The 23,886-nt window shown below is 40.2% G+C and overlaps 2 protein-coding genes across 3 annotated transcripts in view; one reads left to right on the top strand and one right to left on the bottom strand.

Moving 5' to 3' along the window:
- Positions 1-23,886, top strand: part of LOC135489453 (anaphase-promoting complex subunit 4-like) — a 38,005-nt gene that overhangs the window by 8,356 nt on the left and 5,763 nt on the right. For both annotated transcript variants that reach the window (XM_064774812.1, XM_064774813.1), the window contains 16 exons: positions 1,344-1,566; positions 1,733-1,759; positions 1,882-1,926; positions 2,160-2,358; positions 2,569-2,652; positions 2,885-2,980; positions 3,112-3,173; positions 3,567-3,686; positions 3,891-4,043; positions 4,401-4,456; positions 4,745-4,791; positions 5,060-5,185; positions 5,432-5,519; positions 5,713-5,810; positions 6,012-6,214; positions 6,443-6,556. In XM_064774812.1, coding sequence (XP_064630882.1) covers positions 1,344-1,566; positions 1,733-1,759; positions 1,882-1,926; positions 2,160-2,358; positions 2,569-2,652; positions 2,885-2,980; positions 3,112-3,173; positions 3,567-3,686; positions 3,891-4,043; positions 4,401-4,456; positions 4,745-4,791; positions 5,060-5,185; positions 5,432-5,519; positions 5,713-5,810; positions 6,012-6,214; positions 6,443-6,556 — 1,741 coding nt within the window. The remainder of the gene's footprint in view (positions 1-1,343; positions 1,567-1,732; positions 1,760-1,881; positions 1,927-2,159; positions 2,359-2,568; positions 2,653-2,884; positions 2,981-3,111; positions 3,174-3,566; positions 3,687-3,890; positions 4,044-4,400; positions 4,457-4,744; positions 4,792-5,059; positions 5,186-5,431; positions 5,520-5,712; positions 5,811-6,011; positions 6,215-6,442; positions 6,557-23,886) is intronic.
- On the bottom strand, positions 6,733-16,468 carry LOC135489458 (uncharacterized). Its single transcript, XM_064774820.1, has 3 exons — positions 16,089-16,468; positions 9,097-9,604; positions 6,733-8,816 (listed from the first exon to the last, which is right to left on the bottom strand). Exons 1-3 carry the CDS (start codon positions 16,149-16,151, stop codon positions 8,683-8,685), a joined length of 705 nt encoding a protein of 234 aa, XP_064630890.1. The 5' UTR covers positions 16,152-16,468; the 3' UTR covers positions 6,733-8,682.

Raw genomic sequence — 23,886 nt, 5'->3', positions numbered from 1 at the left:
TGATGTGTATTGAGCTCCCATGCAGATAATTTGCAGTGTATGCATACATTACAATTAACACCTATAGGGCCTACAGTAGATGCATGAAGATACATGCAGATATCTTGCAGTGTATGCATGCATTACAACACCTATAGGGCCTACAGCCTTCTTGATTTGCTGAAAATACAACTTCAGTGTCTGTCTAGATTACCCTTTTTGCATTCATTTGGCTCCTATGTGTTCCATTTCAAACTGACTAAAACTCCCCTCTTCTCATATTGAAATTCGGGTAAATATCGAGAAATATGAAGAGCTACCATGATTTCTTGAATGTTTGACTATCAAATTCAAACTTATAAGCTTCCTGTCTCAGGTTGCATTATGGGTGATATTTAACACTGAATTTGACTGCAATTACCACTGCTTTACACTGCCATCAAGTCTTAATCTCACCAGTCATAAAGCAGTGGTTTTCAGTCATGTTGAAAATGCCACGGGTTTCGATCAGAGTTGGAGAAGTGGAAATCAGTGGTCTTCAGTCAAAAGCAGTGTTTTTGAAATACGTCGTTCATAATGATATGCAAGTGGCAGTGCTTTGCAGTGGTCTTTCAGTCAAAATCAGTGGTATTAAAACATTAAGAAAAAATGATATGCCTAAGACAGTCATTATGCAGTGGGGGTTTCAGTCAAAAGCAGTGTGATGCAGTCATTTTCAGTGCACTGCCTTTCGGTGAGGGAAGTTCTATTTTTCTAATGATTTCCTTTTTGTCCCAAATGCCCAGAAAACATGCCCCGGTGTGGCTTTGAATAATATCACAGTACTAACTATTTTTCCATTGTTTTAATGCCAGAAACCATAACAAACTTGATGCAGTTTCTCTTAAAGTCGGTGTGTTTATTTACCAGTTCACACCACACCCTGCCTGGGGCTTTTCTCTTCTTCTTCTCCTTAATGTGACCAAGTCATGATCACTTTGCAAACATTTCAATAATTGTCCATTATCCTCCTAAAACTGAGTCACTTCTCAGGTGTTTGTTTCTTTTCTCTTCATTTCGTTGCAGTTTGTTGACTGTTAGAATCAGAGGAAAGGTGTTGCTACTAAGCTGAGACACTTGGAAGAAATTCCCCCTCAACAAATACGTAGTCTTTTGGAAAGCTGAGAAAATTTCAGAAAGCTGTATCAAAATCTTGTTTGAGTGGTGCCAGTGGCAAGATTCTAATCAATATTTACATGTATTTTCAAAAAAAACAGTATAACCTGTAGCAGATAGCAAAGTCAGCAAATCCCTAAAATTTAAGGAGGCATAAAAATTGGCGATCATATTGTCTTCATGATTCGACATCATTCTTGTCGTTTTAGTTCTGGCCGTCGGGTACAGCTCAAGTCGAGTTCTCCTGGTCGATGTTGAGAACTCCGACGTCCTACACACACTGGCGAATGTGGGTCATGTGACCGCTTTGACGTGGATCAGCAAGTTCCCTCAAAAAGTGGAAGAGGTATCTGAGGGCGCCGAGAGTAAGAAAGGGTTCTTCGAGGACAAATCTACGCAGTTTTTACCAAAATTACCGTCGCTGAATAAAAGGTAAATTCACCTCAATATTTGGTAATGTTCTAATGCAGAAAAATACTATTAGATGTAAAATACGGTAATTTGTATTAGACTTACATCATTCATGAACACATTATGGCCTAGAATGATTGATTATACAAACTTGACCTTTTGCTAAAGCTGTGTCTTTATTTTTCAGTTTTGGGAATCTTAACAAAAGTCAGAGGTGAGTTTATCTGTTGAATGTTGGAGGATGTTGAGAAATCGTTCCAAAGATTTTTAGACCGTTTTTGGCACAATTTTGAAGATTTGGATTGTATTGCTGAGGTTTCTTAATTATTCTTGCAGTGAAGATGTGGTGGAAGACTCGAAAAAGTTAAAAGGACAAACCGAGTAAGGGACTATCGTTTTATTGACTTTCAGATAACTGCCGAGATTGAATTGTGACAAGTTTTCATTGTAGAATTCCTTGGGCAGTTGACGCACATGTATATCACAAACCTTTTGGAATTCAGATTTAGTACATGCACTTGAAAAGTGTCTGGTCAATTCACTCCTTTCCAAATCAGTCAGAAGTTTGGGTGTAAAAAGTAAGGCCACTAAGGATTATTTCATGTTGATTTCAGTTTAAACGTGCTGCTTGTTGGTAGCCAGACAGGACAGATCATGCTGTATGCCTACGGTATCTTCCCGATAGGATGTGTGGATGTGGTGATCCCAGGTGACGTACAGGTGTGTCGTGTCCTGAGTGTGGCTCTCTCCAAGGATCTGAAGGCCTTGACAGCCGTCCTCCATGGCGATGATCAGCAGCTTTATCAAGTTGTGGTACGTTGCTAACCCGCCTCTCAAAATATCTTAAGGCAACTTTTATCTCGTCATTTGTGACTATCACTGCAAAATGCGTATCATGCAGAACATGAGCCTAAATGCCACCAGTAGACAACTGAAGAGGAACAAACCAGATTACCAAGATAACATCTGAAATATTGCTCATTGTGTACACTCGTCACTTAAATCTCTGCATCTCATTTTCAGTACGATACGTCATTATTGGCCTCTCGTCATACTGAGCTCAGCCTGCTGGCCTTGAAATATGGACAGATTTCTACCTTGCTTGGGGTGAGTGCTCTTTGAAATGCCTGGGCCTGCTTCAGCATGTCTGGAAAATACCTATTTGATGTTGAAATTTCCCATTTTTTCTGGAAAGGAGCCCCAAGGTTTTCAAGATCACCCGAAGTTCACATCTGAGCTCTCTAGATCCAGTTGCAACCCCCTTTTCCGAAATTTCTGGATCGGCCACTGTGGATTGTAGTTTAAATCAGATGTGTCATGACCTCCTTCATTCTTTCAGTATCTCCAGTCAACCATCAAACAGATGTCTGAGGCATGGGAAGACATCCTCAGGACCATGGACTCCAAATTATTGAAGTTCGCAGAGAAAAAATATGTAGGTGGACCACTCATCAAGTAAAACCATTGATCAGATCTGACCACTCTTCAAATACTCATATTTCCTCTTGTCTACCTTAGACTGGGTGGACTGCGCTCATCTGATCATACTTGTCTTGTTTCTTTCAGCAAATGGCAAGTGGGACAGTCAGCAATGACTTCTTGGAGCTGCTCATGTTTGGCACACCAAGGTGAGCAGGCTCTGACTCTTATAGAGCCTCTTAACCCTTTCACGTCCTTTGACCCGCAGAGCGGTACATAAACAACACCCTTACTGCACAACTCACTCAGAGAGTGGTACATACACTTCGTTACTTTTCACTTGATACACACTTAGTCACAGTGCTGCCGCCTTTGAACGATGTTTGTAACCAAGGGTATGAGCCCTACCTATCATTTTCGACATGTTTTATGCTGTGACTTGCATCGAGTGTGGATGTCCTGCCTCACTTTGCAAACAGTGATCTGACACAACTGACCCCTCAACTGCTTTGGAATGAAATCTAAACTAAAAAGGTCTGGTAAAGAAGGAATCACTAGGCCCATATGGTGGTGGCACTTAGCCTTTGTTGTATTATTTTCAGTGAAGAGTTACAGACGTTCCTCTTACAAGATCTGACTGAAAAAGGTCTAAAGAAGCTGGGTCATTCCATCGAGACGTCATACTCTAATATACAAAAACTGGTCCTAAAGCAACTACAGAAGTAAGTGAATTGTCCTATATGGCTGTCTTCTTGGGACACCAAATGTCAAAATACAACAATTGCGGCAAATTTGTCATGCTACAGATGAAAAAAAATGCAAGATTAAGTTTTCCCGCCGAAATTGTTGAACTTTTCATAAGTTCAAAATTCGGAAAAATTTCCCAAAAGTTCCACTGTATTTTCACTACCAACCTTCTATTTCAGTGTTGGCCAGGCGGTCATGTATCATCTTGGTGACCTCTCTGGTATGTCGCAGTGGGAGGAGAAATTTGGTGTCCTTGGTTTGTCGAATGAGAGTCTACAAGCAGGGATCTCATGTACTGGATCATTCTTGTTAAAGGCTTGTGAATTGCAGTTGTAAGTATTCATGGTTACCTAACGTTTTGCTCAGGCTATGCTGAAACAACATTTGTAGAAATAAATGTCAAGCCTTGATGCATCCGTTCTCTTTGGAAAGCTTAGAATGGTAGTTTCAGATAGTGTTTGAAGATGGCAGCACCAGACAGGTTTTACAAGGAGATGAAAAGATGCATTCATTCCAGCAGTGTTTATTACATCTGCACATATTAGTTATGTGATAAGAACTTTGTAGTCGCAATTAATGACCTGTCTTTTATATGTTCCATGCCAAACTTGAGTGGGAAGCGACTTAGCTGCAACAATAATATTGAATTCCACAGAACACAATTTTACTCAATTTTTATCATTTTTCAGGGTGATTGACAGCAGTATGAAAAATTTCAAGGCATTCTTCAGGTGGTTGTATGTTGGTAAGATTCACATTTCAAAGTCATGCTACAGTGGGTTTCATAAGTAAATGTCACTGTCTTTTTTGGCCACTGTGCAAAAACTACTGTGCTGAGTTGGGTTCTACTTAATCTCATTTTGGGACCCAGTCTGCGACGAACACTACAAAACATTGATTTTATCGCATGCAATCATGACTGCAGTTCAAAGTGACAAAGACTGCTCATTTGCAGGGCGCTTAAAAGACACGGTTCGACCTCCATATTCTACTTTGTCGATGAACACAGCTTTTTCATCTTCTCATGTTACAGTCATCCAGAGATTGTCTGATGAACCAGTCCCGGCTGAGCTCAATAAGGTAAAGTGTAACCAGAAGAGTTTGATACTTAAAAACCTCTCCGGTCCAGTTGACCTCATCTGATTTGACTCCAAGTGCAACTGTTGTGAGTTGCAGCAGAAGACATCATTTGGATGTGAAATTTAAATCATTGACTGACTTGGTGCACTCTGTCGTCAGGGTCAAGAACATGTAGTTCAGTTTCTGCTCTTCATTATTTCTTCTTTTATATTGAGCAGCATTTCAACCAGATACCAACGTTCACTTGACCACTCCGTCTTTTCTCCAGATGACCCAACAACTGTTCAACTTCGTTGCTGAGTTCCTCAAGGAACACTTCCAAGAGGAATTTGACGACGATGGTAATTTTAATGAGGGAAAGAAACCAGGATTCAAACTGGAAAAAGTTGGACAGGTATGTGACTTCATGAGTTAAGAATTGATGTGACTCTTGATTAGTACACTTGTCTGCGCCAATTTAGTACCCCTCAAACAGGATGCCTTATCGCTGGAATCGATCGCTGCAATTGATGATAAACAAAACCATCGTTCTTCTCCTCATGATCTCCCCAGTTTGACCATCGTATCATCCGTGTTCAGGGCAAGATCTCCAAATGTAAAGGCCTTGCCAGCACTAATACAATCATCTCGACGTTTTCAGTACCTTAAAAATGAAGACCTCCATGACCCTCCGGATAACGAAAATAATCCTTGGGTGAAGTTTCTGGAGACAAATCCAGCCATTCGAGGTAAGTGAATGACACAAGAGGGTGCCTCACGCAGTCGTTAAGGAATTGACATTGTCCAAAAATCTTTAGAGACAAGCAATATTTTTATCGCCGTGATAATTGTGGTGAGGCACTACATCAAATATCCCTCATTGGTGGGGTGCTTCAGTAGGTCACACACGAATATATATCATAAATGTGTTATTATTTCTAGGGAGTCCCATGTTGTACCCGGCCCGCAATAACAAGTCGTTAGTTCAGATGCATGAAGAGTTGGAGACGTGCCTGGAGAATGCATTGACCAAGTCAACCGTAAGCTGTTTATGAGCACTTTCAAATATCTGCCGGTGTTTTGTGAATCAGTGTCAACAACAACTTAAAAGCTTGAAAATAACAGCACAATGTTGACTCTAAGTCTATTGAAAATAACCAAATTTGGCAACTTTAAGCCTTGTTTACATTTGTTGTGACAGTGGTCTCTGATAAATTTGAAATTTGTCCTTCGTGTTTCAGGGCAGCATTTGTAGCTCGTTCCGATGTCAACACATATATGGTCTACTGAATACGGACAACGTTGATGTCGCGAATGAAATCTCACCAAAAGTCGAACAGTTCACACTCTCCTCCGGCAATGAGAATTTCCTGTATTCGATATTTACGGCAGATTCTTTGCCGTGCGATCGATTTTATGTCAGTCGGCATCCAACAACGGGAAGGTAGGTGTGGTCTGTGAGTCTTGACCATGATCCCACGTACTGATTGCCAGTGAGCGTCTGCTTAAGGTGGCAGTTTTTAAGTTGTTACACAGACCTGGGTGTTGTCACCTTGGAGGCTGCTGTTGGCTTCGGTCATCCTTAACAGCATAGGCCTACTTTTAATCCTGAAGATTTGTGTCTAAGATTGTCACATTCCACGAAGGTTCTTAACTTCAATATTTGTTTCAGTGATGTTGGTCATATTGAGTTGGCTGCGTTAAGATTTGGTAACCTCGGAGCGGGCCTGAATTTATCGCTGAATTTATCCGGGTCGGAGAGGCTGAGTCTGTCTGGAAGTGAAAGGTATGTTCCTTTGGTTTCGTAAAACATGATGTAGTTTGATGAAAGGTCAAATCTTGAGGGTGTCCTTAATAGAAAGGTATCACTCTCTGACGTTTGGTTGTGGATTGTCAGTGTGTTTGTAGTCTCAAGCTCATGGGTCTCCAGGATCTATTGAATTATTCAAAGAAGACACCGAGTTGAATGACACATATATTTATTTACATATTGACTACATACAAGCAAGTTACTATAAAGCATTGTACACTTAAATCATATAAAAATCTCATCAGTCTTGATACTACTGCCACCTGGCCATGGAAAATGTAACTAAAGTTATGGCCTGTTTTCTAATGTTTCTCTTCATTTCCCTACAGTGAACACATTATGGTGTAGTTGGGTTCACCCAATCATTTTTACAATTTTCTTAAATAAATAGGTATAATATACTTTATTTTAATCGAAATAATGTTAATAAATCTTCATAAGATCCAAGTAGACTTTTCACAGATCCAGATAACCGAAAAAGATGAGTCGGGCATTCCAAAAAGGTGAATGGTTGTATCTTTCTGCCCCCCCCCTCGCCTCTCTGAATCTGCTCCTGTTATGTGGTCACTCCAACTTACAATTCAGAGTAACCATCTTTGATAAAGTTACAACATACAAAAAACATGCAAATATCTTCATATTTATGTACAATGTTCAGATCTGTACTCCTCAGCTTAGTATTACATTATACCCATTCCCACACTGCACAAAAACTGTACTAATCCTTCACCTCTGAAATGATGGTGTTCAATCGATTTTTAAAGAAAGTCTTTCCAGTTTCAATTACATGTACCTTTCAAAATGATTTGGGCATACAGACATTCTAAGTAAGTGATAATTTGGCACCATTTGGTCAGTTTCTCACAGTTATTATGAATTAGAAAATCATGATAAGGTCAGTGATTAGACTTTTAGAAGACCAGTTCTGTTGGGCCACAATAAGTTGACAATCATCAATGTATCAGAAAAGTGTTGCATGGGGGATTAGCCTTATGAAAACAAGTGTCACCCTGACAAGCGCTACTTTATTATTATTTGAAACAAGTTTTTTACCAATGTCTCGATTTAGCCATATGATACGTTCACCAATTGTGCATTAAACTTATTTGATATTCTGAGTTTGAACAACGGTGATACTCCACCAGTCTTGACAATTTGACAAGGGCACTTGGGATATTTTACTAGTGTGCCAAGTCCATGTAGTTGAAATCATGTGTGATGGAAACACAGCCGTGAACATCATGTACTCATAAATACCATACTCATACCTATAATGGACCGTCAAAATTGTTCATAAATCGACATCTCTAGACTGGTTTGTGTTGGTTGGCGTTAAATTGTACTCGCGATGGGAATTTCGTTAATTTTGCAATTGGCAAAAATTTCTGAAAAAACAAATTTCTTCACAGTTTTTATTTTAAATGGCTGCGAAATAATCTCAATTCTTGAAAATGAAAATTGTAAAAAAAAATTTTTTTTTTCAGAAATCTTCGCAAATTGCAAAATTTACGAAATAAAAATTGTGAAGAAATTTTTTTTTCACAGCAATTTTTGAAATCAGGTAGTCAGCCAAAAAAAAATTTTTGAAAAATAAAAATTGTAAAGAAATTTTTTTTTCAGAAATACTTGAAAACAAGACCCGCACGAAAATTTGGCGGTTACAGTTAACAGTGTATGTAAACCAGTGTTTACCATATGTAAACCAGTGTTTACCGTATGTAAACCAATACACTTTGTGCGTATACAGCTTGTGCATTTAAAGCTGCCTTTAAAGAATATGCTATGCCTACATTCAGCTATTTGAACTAACCCCAAAAAATAACACCGATCAGGCTATATATGACATTTTATTTGAAGAGTCTGTAGAGTTTGACGTCATGGGGTGGGCTCATACTTGAGGTCATTTCCAAATAATGTGTGAAATTATCACTGGCATTGATTCGTTCATCCAAACAATTTGTCTCACGTTTTTAATCTCTGAGGTTAAGAAAATTGCCTTTGTTTCCATAATGTTTGATATTATTTGAACATATTTCCTGCTCTGAAGAAAGGAATGGCATGCACCGCTGGGTAAAGTTCAGTTATTTGTATCCCAGAGTCCTTCACTCCTCTGACGGGAGATCTGCAAGTTTTGGCGATGATCGCTTGCTGTGACGTCGACGATGTGGTTTCCTTGAATGCCGCAATGGCCGCTTCAGAATGGCTAAGTCTTCTTTAGATTCGGCACAGGATGAATCTGAAATGAAATACAGGAACATTAGTATTTTCAGTTGTCTGCATCAAGAAAAGGCCATGTGAAATGTACAGAAAGTACTAGAAGATGACCATTAAGATTATAAGGTGGATGGAGTTAGAGTTCTGTCACAGAGTCTCAGAGCTTTGTGGTTAGGGTGGAGTCCTTTGGCCAGTATTCCTCTCTATTCTTCATAAGGGAGCAGGTCTGAAGCAGATGAGGTGGAGTCTGCTCTAAGTTGTATGAGGGCTTAAGAGCTGATGGTGTTGGTAGTGATACATACCTGGTGACTCCCAGAATTCCACAGCTATTAAATGTCGATATAAGCTCCAGTCTCTCGTCTCATGAAAGTGGTCACAGTCCCACAATGCAACATGTGCATCAGCAGTTTTATACTTATATGTCGCTAATCTTACTATGCCTTGACGGCCGTATAAATTGAGAATAATCATCTGGCGGTCCTTCCCATCCGGCTTTATAACCACTGGAGATTTATATTTTAGATCTAAATATGGCCCAAACACAATAGGATCCTGAATATATTTTACTCCATGAGCTCCAGTGAAAGATTCTAAGTTATTTTGCTCCAATTGTTGTCTGTTTGCACCAATAGAGTGCACTTCTCCGATCCTGTTGAGGGCGTATGATAGTCTTAAAGCGGATGTGTAGTGTGGCACTGACGTTGCGTGAGCTTTCGTCACTCTGATGATGTCATGGTCTCGATAATGGCCTCCGTATTGCGCATAGCCAGGATAGTGTTTTTTCAAGTCGATGAATTTCGGCAGCTCCACCTGAAGTGAATAAGGAGAGAGATTTGATTAAAAATGCTTGAATTTGACTTTCAATGATTTATTGAGCTGGAAACCAAGGTGACTCTATCAAAGATGGTAGTTTGGCTCTCATGCTGGCCTACTTGAACTGAAGGGAAGGACCTCTGAAATGGGGCGATCATTCAGCTGAAAAGACTGATCCCTTCCGTGGCTTCTGGCGTTGCTCAAATCAACCCTTGACAGATATAGTCCCCTGGCTTAGAGATATTGACTCAGCTTTCTCTTTGGCTGGTGATTGTGAATTCAAGACTTGTGCGCCTGTCATCTTTTAATAAGATATTACCTCATTGACTGGGGAGGAAAGTAGGATGGTACACTTGATATAAATTTAGGCCGAGTGTTTGGGACTTAGGTTAATAACACAGTGGCTACAAATAGTTCTGGAGTAGACTTATGCTTTCATTACTAGAGTTCTATTCTGCCTTTTGGTAATGATAACGTCCAATATTTAAAAAGACTTGTGCAGAGGGGAATGAGAATGGCAAGCTGGTGTCAGTTTGAAGATTGTTGCACAAGTGAGTAAATCCGAGACAGATGGATCGTACTGTATCTCGACCTTGGCTGATACAATTATCTGCAATGCTGTTGCCCAATTTAACTTGAATCCAAGTTTTAGACCCACAGGTTTGATATTTCAACCCTTACAATTCGTGTGACGGCGTCTTACGTAATGTTGGCCCAAGTTGGTGGAGCCAGCTGTCAGGGGAGACAGATCAAGCTGCTAATAAAGCTTTAGGGACAGATTTGTTTTTGCACCAAAGTGGCCTCTGTTGACGTTGTGGTACTTCATCTTTGTTGGGGTTTATTGGGAAAGCAAACAGTGAGTGGAGGGGGTAGATTTGTCGGTTCTCATGGCAGGGAGACATGGGTACTGGACACAGCTCAAGGGTTTTTAGAGCTTTATCGTATTTTTGAGTCGGATTGTAGCTTTCAGAAGCAGTATTGATAAGACGACTGCTACATTGATTGAAACCTCCCTGTGAATCTTTTAGGGACAGTGATTTTGCTCCCAAATGATCTCCTTACAAAGAGATTCAACTGGATTTTAGAAAAATCTTAAATTTTGGCTATAAACAACTAGGCACGGGCTTGGGGTACAGGCCAACCATTGTTACTGCACTATCAGGTCAATTACCTTGTTATTAATTTCAATCTTGTTACATGGTGCTGTTGTTTGCCAGTGAAAACAAAATCCAAAGTCCAATCTGGGGTCCTTTATTTACATTTCCCACAAGCAGATGTTGGTAGCTGATTAATCATTCATGTGCAACTTGTAGTCTATAAGTTAAGCAAATGTTGCTGATGTAAGAATGCCCTGTCAGTATATTTTGCCATAATTGGTCAGTTACTCTCTTGCATCATTTGAGGCAAGATATCTGTGGTAAAGTTCCTTGCTCAAGAACATGCCCACAGAGTACCAGATTAGGTCAGTCAGAAAATCATATTTTGATGATCAGCGCCCTGAAATCTTGCGACAAAAACAGTAGCGCTCAGCGACATATTTCCAGCATCTAATGTGTTTAGTTAAATTTGATCAAATTCAGTATTCTAAGTGGACCGATGCAAATAAATTGAAGAGAACATTTCCTGTTTTGTTATATGAGATCTGGGTCCACATTTCCACCTGTTGTTATGGATGCAGATCAGTGTCATAATGGGTGCAGTGATAAGATACGCACACATCTGTTCATAACTCACAGACCTTTTATGAGTTGGTGTATCAGGCCGTTCCCTGTGAGGTGTATCAGGCCATTCCCTGTGAGGTGTTTCAGGCCATTCCCTGTGAGGTGTATCAGGCCATTCCCTGTGAGGTGTATCAGGCCATTCCCTGTGAGGTGTTTCAGGCCATTCCCTGTGAGGTGTATCAGGCCGTTCCCTGTGAGGTGTATCAGGCCATTCCCTGTGAGGTGTTTCAGGCCATTCCCTGTGAGGTGTATCAGGCCATTCCCTGTGAGGTGTTTCAGGCCATTCCCTGTGAGGTGTATCAGGCCATTCCCTGTGAGGTGTTTCAGGCCGTTCCCTGGGAGACTAGTCAGCCACAGACCATTCCCCAGGAGACCAGTCAGCCAGTGAGGGTATGTTTGTGTCAGACCATTCCTTGGGGAGGCTATGACCAGCGCCAGCTCAGTCAATCAGAGTATGTGTCAGCTATGCCTTGGAAAACAAAGCACAAGTTCAGTTTATTCAGGTCTTTCTCTATGAGACCAATTGTCAAGAGTCCTGATAATTGGGAAAGGTCAGCAAATGTCCTCACAAGTTCATTGCAGTATCAATTTCAACACTTTGTTTCATATAAAACTGTATGTTGGGAAACTTGTACATTTGCATTCAAGTCCCACTGTCCTACCATGTGCACTGAAGGGGTAGCAGTTTTCTGATTGATTTGGTCCTTGATAGTCCTGTGAAAGTCATTGACATGTTTTCAAGGTTTGAGTTGGAACCATGTCAACATGTTTGTACTGTTGCAATGAATTGCACCATTTGATGAACCCCTTTTTCAATGCCTATCCGTCAATATCTTTGATTTTGAGAATTTGGTTCTCCGTTTAGTTTAGGAATAGCAACAGTTATGTCAGGGATAAGATTGATATCTGAAATTGACATCAGCGCTTGCTACATGTGTGGATCTACAGCAAAGAGTATGCATGGTCAGCTGAATGAACATACATACTAGTGTATATCATGAAAGGAAAGTCAAGGTGCTCCTCCTATTCCTGGAGCCACCGTGGGCCAGTGTCTCTGGTGGCATGGACTCATCCAGCAGTCGGCCCGAGACTTCACCCTGGTATCTTGGTCTAACTTGCCTTTTTCCACTCAGGTTCTAGAGCAAGGAGCCTGCCAGCCATTGCTCCACTTACTCCCCACAGGGTGTTTCTGATGTTGGATATTTTGGTTGGCCCTTGATTGAAACTAGATACTTGCACTCCTCAGTTTTATGAGTGAAAGTGGCCCTATTTAGCAAGCCTCCAGTGAGGAGGACCTCAGGGCAACACGTGAGGGTTTCCAGTTACAGCCCTCAGGCTCCAGGAAGCACCCTTAGGGTACGCCTAATGGACTCCATCGAATGAACACAAGATTTAATGTCGGGAACATGAAATATGTCATTGTTCATGAGGGACTGATAAGGATTCTTGTCAAATTTATCATCCAATTTAGAAATTTCGCATGAGAATGAAACTAAGTTTGTGATTTATGACGGCTTTTCAGATTTCACTTTACTTAACCCTTTTCTGAATGCATGAGACACTTCAGTATGAGAGACTTCCAACCAGTCGGTCCTTGAAATTTCCCTCATAGGCTTTAATGGTTCTGCGGCCCGGCCCTGTCACTGAAGTTAAACAAAGGCCGGGTGTCTGTGGTGGTTCATCAGTGGATTGTTCTCCAAGAAATGTTTCAACACCAACTTGGTTGTCAAAAAAGTGCCACAAACCTAACATATCATCCCAGTGCTGGAGACCGTTACACTCGGAAATAATCTCCAAGTAATTCAATCAAGATTGTGGAAGTTAATTTCAGTTGCGAAACAATTAATGTTTCCCCAGTCGCCATGGAAGCACAAATTTAATTAAAATTTCATCGGGTGATTTGGATGTTTATTTTCTGCTGTCTACTGCGAAAGTAAATCATTTTCTCTGTCAGTGCATCCATTCATGAATGAGTTTAACAAGAAACAGGAATGTTGCAAGCTTCATGAGAGTAAAATACATCTCACTCTAGAGTTATCGAAAGAGGCCTATACATTGACTACTAAGTATCTCATGAGATCTACAGGTTGTTCCTGTAAACTTTGCGTGAAATAGACTACTTCCGCTCCGAACTAAAAATACAAATCGACATCAACATGCTTGATATCAGAAATAGCTTTTTCACCAAGTTAGTTCAGGTGGATATAAGAAATAACTTGACTTATCGCATATTTACCAATCCTCCCACTACCAGTCATTCTTTCGATATTAACTGGGCTGTATTAACCCATTTAGACATGATGCATTGGTATCATCAAAGAACAGCTAATAAGAGTTAAAACCTTTTCTCAAGAATTATGTTCTTATCCGGTAAAAATCCTAACTGTAAGAATCCTAACGGTAAAAATTCAAATGTAGGTAGTAGGTAAAAATCCGAAAATTCATAATTTTTTCAGAATCTTTTTTCAAATATTCTGGGATATATGGAATATTTTGAGATTTTTGGAAATATTTTTGCTCTTTTTTATCCATTTTGGAATTTGTTTGTTCAAATTTATTTTTCTGAAATTTTCTTTGAATCAGTTTAAATATTTAAATCAGTTTAAATATTAGTTTTTTTAAGAATTTTTTTTTCAAATTGGTAAAATTTTTCAAAATTTGGGATTTTTACTGCCTACCTCTGAGGTCACATGTTGTAAATTTTAATCAGCCAACAATCGTTATGTTAAATTAAAGAATTGTAAAGCTGGCAGGCCTTCATTTTGGAATGCTGGGGGGGGGGGGGCATAATTTACTGTAGCCAGAAATGTTTTACCACACATTCATTGCATTATTAAACGATTCAAGAATTTCAGCTCATGCTTTGTGTGGAAATCTGTTCAAGTGTTATTTGTCACAATCTACTTTGTTTTGTTTTTAGTCCATTAACATATTAGTTTACCTGCAATATATCCAGGGGCCAATTAGTTAGGGGAAGGAAGTCTGGTATAGATTTCATAATGGTTCAGAACATGAACAGCTATTTAGATATTTTGTGTATAAACATTTGATAGTTTGTTCAGGGTAGTCTTCAAATATTTTGCCAGCAGGTTATCTCTGTTTTTGGTACACCTGTCTGACAGTTATGGTCTGCTGGCCCTGTATAAGATGCACATGGACTGTATTGTTAGCCAATGCAATGCAGTTTTATATTTTAGGTTTTTGCACCGAGACAAAGGCTGTAAGATAACAGACATGTGATGAAATTTATCTTTTGGGCTGCAAAGTGCAACTTGTGACCAAATATAAACATTTGCAGCTGGTTGGGGACACTTCATGTCAGAAGTGGCTATACTTGAGTTCTGGTCGAAAAATTACTAATAAATTTGATACTATTCACAAAAGTATGTGGGCCAAGTGCATGATGCATTGGCATGATGATCAATGAGAAAGAATGATATTGCACTGGCTCATATTGCCATTGACAATACAGAGTAGAAGCAAAGGCTTCAATTTAGGGACACCCTGTATGGTGCCCAAGGCGATGTAAAAAGTTCCTGTAATCTGATCTACTTGACAATCAAATCGGGTCGTCTGCTCAATGAAAATGTGAAAGGAAGGAATGGTGCCCTGCTGCTGGGACACTGGTTGAGAAAACTGGAAGCAAATCTTTAGATTTCTCCTGAGAAAAGTTTGTGACAAGGCGATTATTGGATGAGTGAAATCATTTGTATCGCGAAACGGGTGAAGACTTTCTGTAGATTGGGGTCAGATATGATAGCTCGGCTGAAATCTCTTTGCTGAAATTCCGCAGTGACGAATAGTGATTTTCAGTTGATAAGAAATGTAGTGTTGTAAGAACCATTCGGTATCATTAAAGACCAACTCGATGGCTTTCTTGTCCTTTGATCAACTTCCGATTCTATATCTATTCCCGTCATTGACAACTTGTTAAAAGCCGCACTGGTTGTTTCGTGTCTTCCTGATCAAAGTCAAATTTGAAAAAAATAGATTATGATATTTGTATTTACAAACTAAGCTGATGTTTATCAACTCTATTGTTGAAACATTTCCTCTATTTCTTTGTTAATTGCTCCAGATTATGCTATTGCATGGTGACTCGACAAAAGGATACATTGTGTGACACATATCTCTGCTGATGATTTATGACTCTGTTGGTTTTATTCCAATACCAGATGTTATAACTTTTTAAAATGAAGAAAATAAGTCACAGACATACGCTGCTAGCAACACAGCTTCTACCAGGAATTGAAACTCTCCTATCAAATTGTGACTATGAACGCAATAAGAGGAGTAATATTTGGCTGAGATGGGACCCCCCCCGTCCTGCTGCGCTTCCCTTGTGCTTGTCCTTTCCCCTGTAAGAACAAGCCTCAAGTCTGTATCTTGTTCAATGATACATGTCTGACACTCACAGAAGTACAGTAAAACAGTATAAGTAACTGCTCCACAAATATTTGATTATAATGTTATTCTTGACGAATTACCATCAGTCAATAACAGGCAGCATATTATATGTCTTTATCTGGCCCATGGAATAACAAGGATCTTTTTTTACGAAAAGAGGTGTTTGATTCAGTACAGTGGAATAATAAAAGAAAAGAATAATCAAATTGCAAAAAAGGCCTGCGTATCCTTCCTTTGGGGTTGGGCCTTGATGAAGTGAATGAAACTCTCATTGCTGCTGACAGAATATTGGCAGAAAAAGAAATGTTGATTCAAAAACGAAAACCTTGCTGATGTAGAAAAAAACTACCTACCCCTTCAACTATCCATATCAACGTTGTCAAGATACAAGTCGTGTGGCCAAGTATCCAGGCCATTTTGGCAGACGCACAAACGTCCAAATGTATATATCCAAATCTCAAACACGTGCCGCTCGTGTTTGATGTGCAACTTCCAAAACTATTCCTTCATCTGTTGGAGAGATGGTAGACCGCTTGGTTTTCCTCCTTCCAACCCATCGCCACAATAAACGAACACAATAGGTGCTGCGAGCAATACAATAGCAAGGATATCGCTTGACAATAGGTATTTCCAGTGTGTGGACTTCTCTTCAGGCCAAGCATGAATGAGTTGGGACTGCTTTACGCAGTTGAGTTATTGTTTCTTGCCCTGTGGAGTTTTCGTATCGGCCGTCTGCTCAGCTCTGATTGGCTCAGTCCAGGAGGTGCAATATCACTCCAATCTCTGGCCGGCTGTCATCTGTTCACGCTCATAGAGATTGAGAAATACTTGCATTCTGTTTTGGTTGAGAAATCACTTGGAATTATTTAATTGGTTGCTCAATCCTCTAAAACAGATCGTTGAATTAAAACATATAAATTATCGAGAAGATTGAGGGATATTGAAATGAAAGGGAATTTCTCAATGCTGTTTTTGGTGGTGCAGATCAAATTTCTGACGCAAATATTTTTTGATTTTTTTTTTTTTGAAAGGCTTTCTCTGCTTTGATGAATATTGCTCAATTTTCACCAATTGTAAAGAATTTACAAAAGATTTCATTGACATATCTTGATATTTTCGTAATAGTCTATTTATATCTCTTTTGCCAACCTGTCAGAAATTTGAGGGGGTGGTGAAAAAGTATACCTGGGACAGGAAAAATCCCACGTGATATCAAAAATCCCATGTGATAGTGCAAGTATAGTAATTTATTAATGGTCTTTGTTAAAGCCAAATGGCAGGTCATATTCATATATATTGTCCACCTTAATGTGGTTGTTGATTACAAAGGCTTTGATGTGGGTGTCTCATTCATGCCCATCCTAATGAATGACACCGATTCATATATTCAGTATGTTGTGTGGTCAGGCGTTATTGTCCTTTTCTTGTTCTGCGGTTTAGAGTATTGTGCCGATTTGGATTTTGTGGTCGCCCACGTGGCTTGAAAGTTCGTTATGAAAATATCCTCACATTGTAGAAGTTCTGTGGTGATAACAGTATAAAGATTTTCGTTTTGTGACCCTCTTGATAGATCGTTGCAGAAAATTTGTCGGAAATGCTCCCTTCTGACGTTCTGGACAGAACTACCCAAAATCTTCTCTTATATGTGGGCAAATCACTAAATATAAGACACCAATCTCAGATATTCCACTGGTTCAACCAGTCCACTTCGTTGACTGAGCAGATGGGATAGAGGTTATATCTGGTACCCCTAGCTGTGAGAGAGATTATCCCTCTCAGATCTAATGTCTCTAGAACAATGTCAACTGTTGTCCCCATAGTTCCTCTCTGCAAGACATGAGCCTTGAGTTAAATCTCTTCATCCTATGTGCAATACCGACATAGCATGGATCTCCACAGTGTAAAACTTCCAAACTGAAAGCAAATGATTTTGTAGACTTTCACTTTGTGTAGTTGGTGCATTTTACCCTCTGTCAGAAACCAGCCATCTTGGCATCTAGCCAAATGTTGCGTCTGCCAACATAACTGAACAACACTCTCGACAATCTCATAAATGATACGACAAACATTCTCGTAAATCTTGCTCATGTGAATCATTGGATTCACATAAATTTTGAAATTGGAGGGAAATCCGTTGCACCATATTTGACAAATTTGACAAAATATCTTGTGTCTATATGATCGTCTTCTGCTCTTGGCGTCTAGTTTCTATCTCTTGCTTGAAGTTAGCGCCAGATCTCATTTATCTTTGACCAAGAATTAACACTATAGTTCATGACATCAGCTGAGAAGAGTCTTTTGATCATCAGTGGAATTGTCAGCAGCCCAACAAAATCCTGATCTTTGGCTGAAAATAATTCTGAATCATCCCTGTCAGCTAATCTGAGCCTGGAGCTTAGAGCATCCTTATTACATTCATGACCCACATCGAAAAATTCACAATGGGTATTTATCACAGATTTACGCCAAATGATTTCTTACGTGTCCGTGGCATCATTCACGCGCAATGAGCAGATGTGTGCTGACGTTATTTTTGTGATATCATCCCGCCGTCGGCCTGGCGGTGTCCAGTATTATGCACGTTTTTTAATCAATGAATGGGACGATTTTAGAACAGGATGTTGTCCTGCTCCGAGGCTGTCCGCCTATTCATCTTCGATGATAAAAAGATGTTTTTGTCTCCGGGGAGATGTCTTAAAATGCCTAAGAATCTTATTCGAGTCTCTCTGTTTGAGGTTTTTTCCACAAGTTGCTCCTATTGAAAGCCTCTTCAGGACACTTTCTTTGCCTGCTATTATTAAAAGATCTCTTTTTCTTCTCAATTTTGTTGATTTTTTCTCTCTCTAGTTTCAAGGAAGAGATATTGGGCCATTATCTTCTTCACCACAAAGAGATCCTCTTCAGGATGTTTTGAAAGAGAGGGCTGCTCATCCTTTCAGTATGGGTAGTTTTGATGTCGTGTCTCAAGGTAATGTCTGCTGGAGAGAATATCACCCTACAGGTTTTGCTGTAGTATTGGCCTTCTTGTTTACAGCATTCGCTCTGCACTTGAATGTGGTACCTACCGGAGGGGGTATACCTCCTCCAAGGCGGGATGAGCGTTGGCATACATTCCTGGTATGGATTACGATCAAGCAACAAACTTGACTTCACAATTTCAGATAAAGTCGGCAACGCCACCCACATGCTATGACAGGACAACACGGAAACAACAAACCGTGGACTAATCATTTTGACTTCCTGGTGGTTTTATCCCATCATTAAGGTATCCATGAAAGAATCTGGCCCAAGGTTGCTTTGAGAGGAACAACAGCCCAATGTTGACTCCTTGACAACAATGGAATGCCAAGCCGCCATTTCAGATATTATAGTTTTGATTTACAGATAGAGAACACCCAACACCATTTAGGATATTAAGGTTTGATTTAGATGGAAGCTGACTCTGTTGAACAGGCAGTCGGGTGGAATGATTTATGCAAGTGACCCTGACTTTTGGTCAATGTGTTCTAGCAACCGCTTGAAAACAGAACGCATTCGAATCTCAAAGAGCAGAATAGGTTTGTACCCACCTCCTTGGGTTTTACAGAGCACTGTCTAGCTTCTATTGAACTTGACCCTGCAGATGGTTGACGTCATTGATAACGTGCGTACATAGGATCTCAAAGAGCAGCGTCATCTGCCCACCATTGTCCCAGTGGCCCTTTTAGCATCATCTTATGATGCTTCAGTGGAATGATGAATAGAACACAGTTCAAATGCGGTTGTATCGTGTCTAATCTTCCAAGTCATTGTTCTCCGAGTCAAGTTGTGTGCATTGCTATAAAATGTGTCCTAGACCTTGTCGATTTGTAACAAAGTGTTGAGTCAAGAGGACAACTTGAATAACGTTGAACACCTTTGTCTAACGTTGGTCTGCTCGTGTTGTATAAGTAAGATCATCACGTGGCAAGGGTATATGAATTCCACTCAAGTAGTTATTGATAGGTCATTGTGTATATCCTGTTGGAATAAATGCAGAGTATCGAGGATTCACAACAAATTCTGATAACAGAGGGGGTTGAAAGTAACAGCCTGATATTGGGATGTTGACAAAAGGCTTATGCGTCTGCAGGGACGTGTGCCGACGTCTGCCACGTGCTGCATTCACAGAATTAACGGCCGTTCATAAATTTGTCAACCAGAAGACAATGACACTTCAAGAGGAAGTTTTTTTCTGGAAATGTGTCTTTTTATACGCCCCGCTCCGGAGCGTATTATGGTATAGCGCTCGTTTGATTAGAATGCGCTCTTTTGTAACTTTGGGGCAAATTTTGATGGAAGTGCTTGGAACAGATGAAACATTGGCTAGCTTTTGTAAAATTCTGTTCCAATTTGAATCCTTGCTTTGTCTCTTTTGATATTTCGGTAAAATGACTGGCCATTGTATGATACTGGTGAAAAGTGTCAAAATGAATTGTTTCTATTCGAACATCCACTCTAGCACAGCATGTCTGCATGCAGGGGTTTGAAAAATCTTAATCTTGACAAATAGACTTCTTACAGAGGCATAGTTTGGTGCCAACTTGATAAAATCACTGGTCGTTGTGGTCTGCAGTAAGTTTTTGGTTTGTGATCCTCCTTTAATACCATTCAAGTTCTCACCACCTCCCCAAATTTGTGATTCTCAAAAACACTCCTGCCAGAGCATTTCTTTGGATGCACTGCCAACCAATTTATCATGTTGATAGGGTGCATCTGCTTTGACTGGTCATGGCAAGTTTAAGCAGATGGCTGCCGTTCCTGATTCTCCGTTTCTAGATCGGCATCTGTTCGGGCTATCAAGATATTGACATTCTGATTACTCTAAGGAGTTTGATGATCTGGGACAGTTGGTCTGCCGCTTTTGATAACTCTGTTATCATTAGGTCGGAATGTTTATGGCCATCAGAGCTGCGATGTTAACTTTTAGATGAAAACATACATTTCTGAAATGACTTACTCGACATCAACTTTTACTTGATCGTAGTATGATTACTTGGCTTGACTGGAGGAGATAACACAAAGTTAAAGTAAGCCAGGTCAGTAATACCCAGCTCTACCCTGGTCTACCAAGGTCTGTTAAAGTATTGACATTTTGATAATGGCCAGAGTTATCTGAAGAACTATGACAGCTGGTTTGCCACCCACCAGAGATAATGATGTTATCATTGAATTGTCTGAACAAGTAAAGGAAGAGAACTCATTTAACCCTATAAAATCATTCAGTCATCTTTCACACAAACAGTTCAAACAGTTTTTTCGGAAGGTAGCGTAATAAAAGCCAGCCGCACTTCTGCAAGTCTTCAGGTGCAACACACTTGTTACTATATCGGGTGCACCAAGCAAGAATTATATTTCATCCTTTCTTTTTACATGAGTGCGTGCCACGCCATTGCTGGTCTTTCAGTTACATGAAGTTCACAACATTTTTAATGCCTGTGTAACCCATGACCCAAATGAAGACATGACACATTAGCCAAATTAGCCAAATTAGCTGCTACAAAACTAATGAAATTGAGACATAGGATGGACACTTGGTCGATGTCCATCCTATGACTTCCTTAATCTCCCAATCACCACAGCGGATTTAGAAATGGATTAAGAAATGGACTCGTACTGTGATGTTCATGACTTGACATCATGAGTCGAGGCGTTCGGCACCTGTCATTGTAAGAGAGCAGACATGTGGCCCTTTGTTACCCTAAACCCAAGGAGACAATTTGAAGGAGGAAACACTCAGTAACCTTGGCAACAACGGAAACCTTGAGATTTGGGCACATGTCGCTGAAACGTATTGCCTTGGTCCTGACTATTCATTGTTCATTACACTTTGGAAAACCCAATATTTCTGCTTAAAGTGCCTCGCCAACCAGCGATTTTGATGGCTTTATTGTGCTACCATTATTGCTGCAGTGAGTGGTAAAGAGATAGCCTGCTGTAAACCATAAAAATGCTCAAATGTTGCTCTGGAGTCCCAACTGGTTGGAACTAACAGCAGACGGATCACTTGAGTGTGACTTCCATGAAATGTGCAGTCTTTTCAAGGCAAAATATCAATACTTTTGCATTCAATGAATTCAAGAGATCCTTGATTTTTTTATGAAAGGTGAAGAAGTGCTTAGTGACAGATGTCATTGGCTTCAGGTTAAAAAAACTTGCTACATTTCAACTTCTACGTTTTCAGCCAATTTCATTCTCATTGATGAATTTCAAGATGATTTTGGCCAGAGTGACTTGATGAAGTCCCCTTACATCCAGCATAAGTATGACTACTATCAGTTGTAACTGAAAAGAAATTTATGGATTAGGCACTTGAGCCAGAAAGGTAAAGTGGCAGAAGTTTTAGCCTGGACCTATTTACTATTCATCGCAAAATTTGAGGTTTAATTTCAGTCGAAATATACGGTACAAGTGCACTTGTGCCATGGTCCAGGTAGACTTGAACAGTCATCCATCCAATGAATTGAGTACTTCTCTAACCGGCCCAAGTGGTGTCACATTTTGGGGAAAATTTATGACAATTTACATTTTCTGGGTCAGGCCATATGGTGGACTTGGCCCAGAATCAGGACATAGCAACTTGAGGTTGAATCTATCATGCCATTTATTTCCTAGTTTGGGGCATTTCAATCTAACTATATGGACAACATATAGGGACAGTGTTGTAGGTAATACACTAGGATTCCTTCTATTTTGGTGAAAGTTTGATTGGATTCTGTCATGCTTGGCCGACAGGGAGTAAATTGCGGCAAAATATTTGTCTGTCGCGGGACAACTTCGACACGTGGCGGGACAATGGCGGAAAACATCCGCAACAATCGCGGCAGCTGACCAGCTATTTGCCGAAATGATCATCAGGGTACTCTGAAATTCATCACAATTGTGATTACGTAATCAGAAAGGGGAGGCAGACGATCGTTTGTGGAGCCTTTCACTGTGATTTGGAGAACATGTGCGTGGTTGTCCGATGACAGGAGCTCGACAATGAGACGCATCTCACCTTAGCTGGAAGATAGGTAAATGTGACCTGTCAATTGTGTGAGGGCCCTCCACCTCCTGTCGAAGTTGAAGGGAGGTATTCTTAGTCTGTTGTGTTTCAGTGTAAGAAGAACCTCAAACTTACACTTCCTATCGTAGATGGTGCACATCTCTCTTGGTCTTCTCAAGACGAAACATGCAGCATTTTCCTCCAGTTTTCGCTGATATCTATCTGATTTTCATCGCCATATTTAGGAGTGATAGATGATACCTACTTTCTTTCTCATTGGCAGATGTGTGTTTTTGCTGTGGTCCCTTATGAGCTTATATGTGACCCGTTCCAGCAAAACCAGTCGCATGTCGCTCTGAGCTTGGCAGGTTGAGACGGACTGTTTGTTCATTTCACTATTGTCTGCCTTTTGTGAAATCTGATGACATGAATTTCTTCTATTATCTCCTGGTGTCATCTAGGCTCATCTTATGTGCGACATGCGACTGGTTCTGCTAGAACGGGTCACATATGATAGCACACTGACTGTAATGTTTGAACCATGGACCTCTTGACTGCTGGACCTCTTGACTTGCTCAGCCCTCAGTCTACTGACATGATTGACTGAAGGTTCTGAACTTGTTTTCCTTCAACTTGACAAAAGACAGAACCCGGCCGGTCGACAAAGAACTGACAAGCCCAAGACAGAGAAGGATTCAAACACACCTCTTCATTGCCACTGAATGCCGTATCTAGAGCACGGAGATAACTCAACAAAGGAGGAAGCGAGTCAGGTCTGCGGACACTCTTCTCAAAGAGGCGGATGGACCTGGACTCTTTTGTCCTGCCACGTGTTTGACACATGGCATGCATTCACTATGTTTTATCTGATGACATCCTTAATGGATGGTTACGGCCATCTTAGATAGTGGAGATTTAGGTTGTTATGTCCGATGACACAGATGGTTGTTGTTGGAAATTACAGTAAAGCAATATAGTTTTGTAGATGTGGGTGTGTTGTCCTTGACAACACTGGTCAGTGGTAAGGGGTCTTTGTTCCTTACACAGATTTGGAACAATACTAATCTTTACATCATATCAATCAAATACTTTCCATTCCATTTCACCTGCCTTCATGCCTGAATCATCAAAATGACCATCAAATC

This window comes from Lineus longissimus, chromosome 6 (genome assembly GCF_910592395.1).
Source record: "Lineus longissimus chromosome 6, tnLinLong1.2, whole genome shotgun sequence".
Classification (NCBI taxonomy): Eukaryota; Metazoa; Nemertea; class Pilidiophora; order Heteronemertea; family Lineidae; genus Lineus; species Lineus longissimus.
This window is presented reverse-complemented; position numbering and strand designations above follow the sequence as displayed.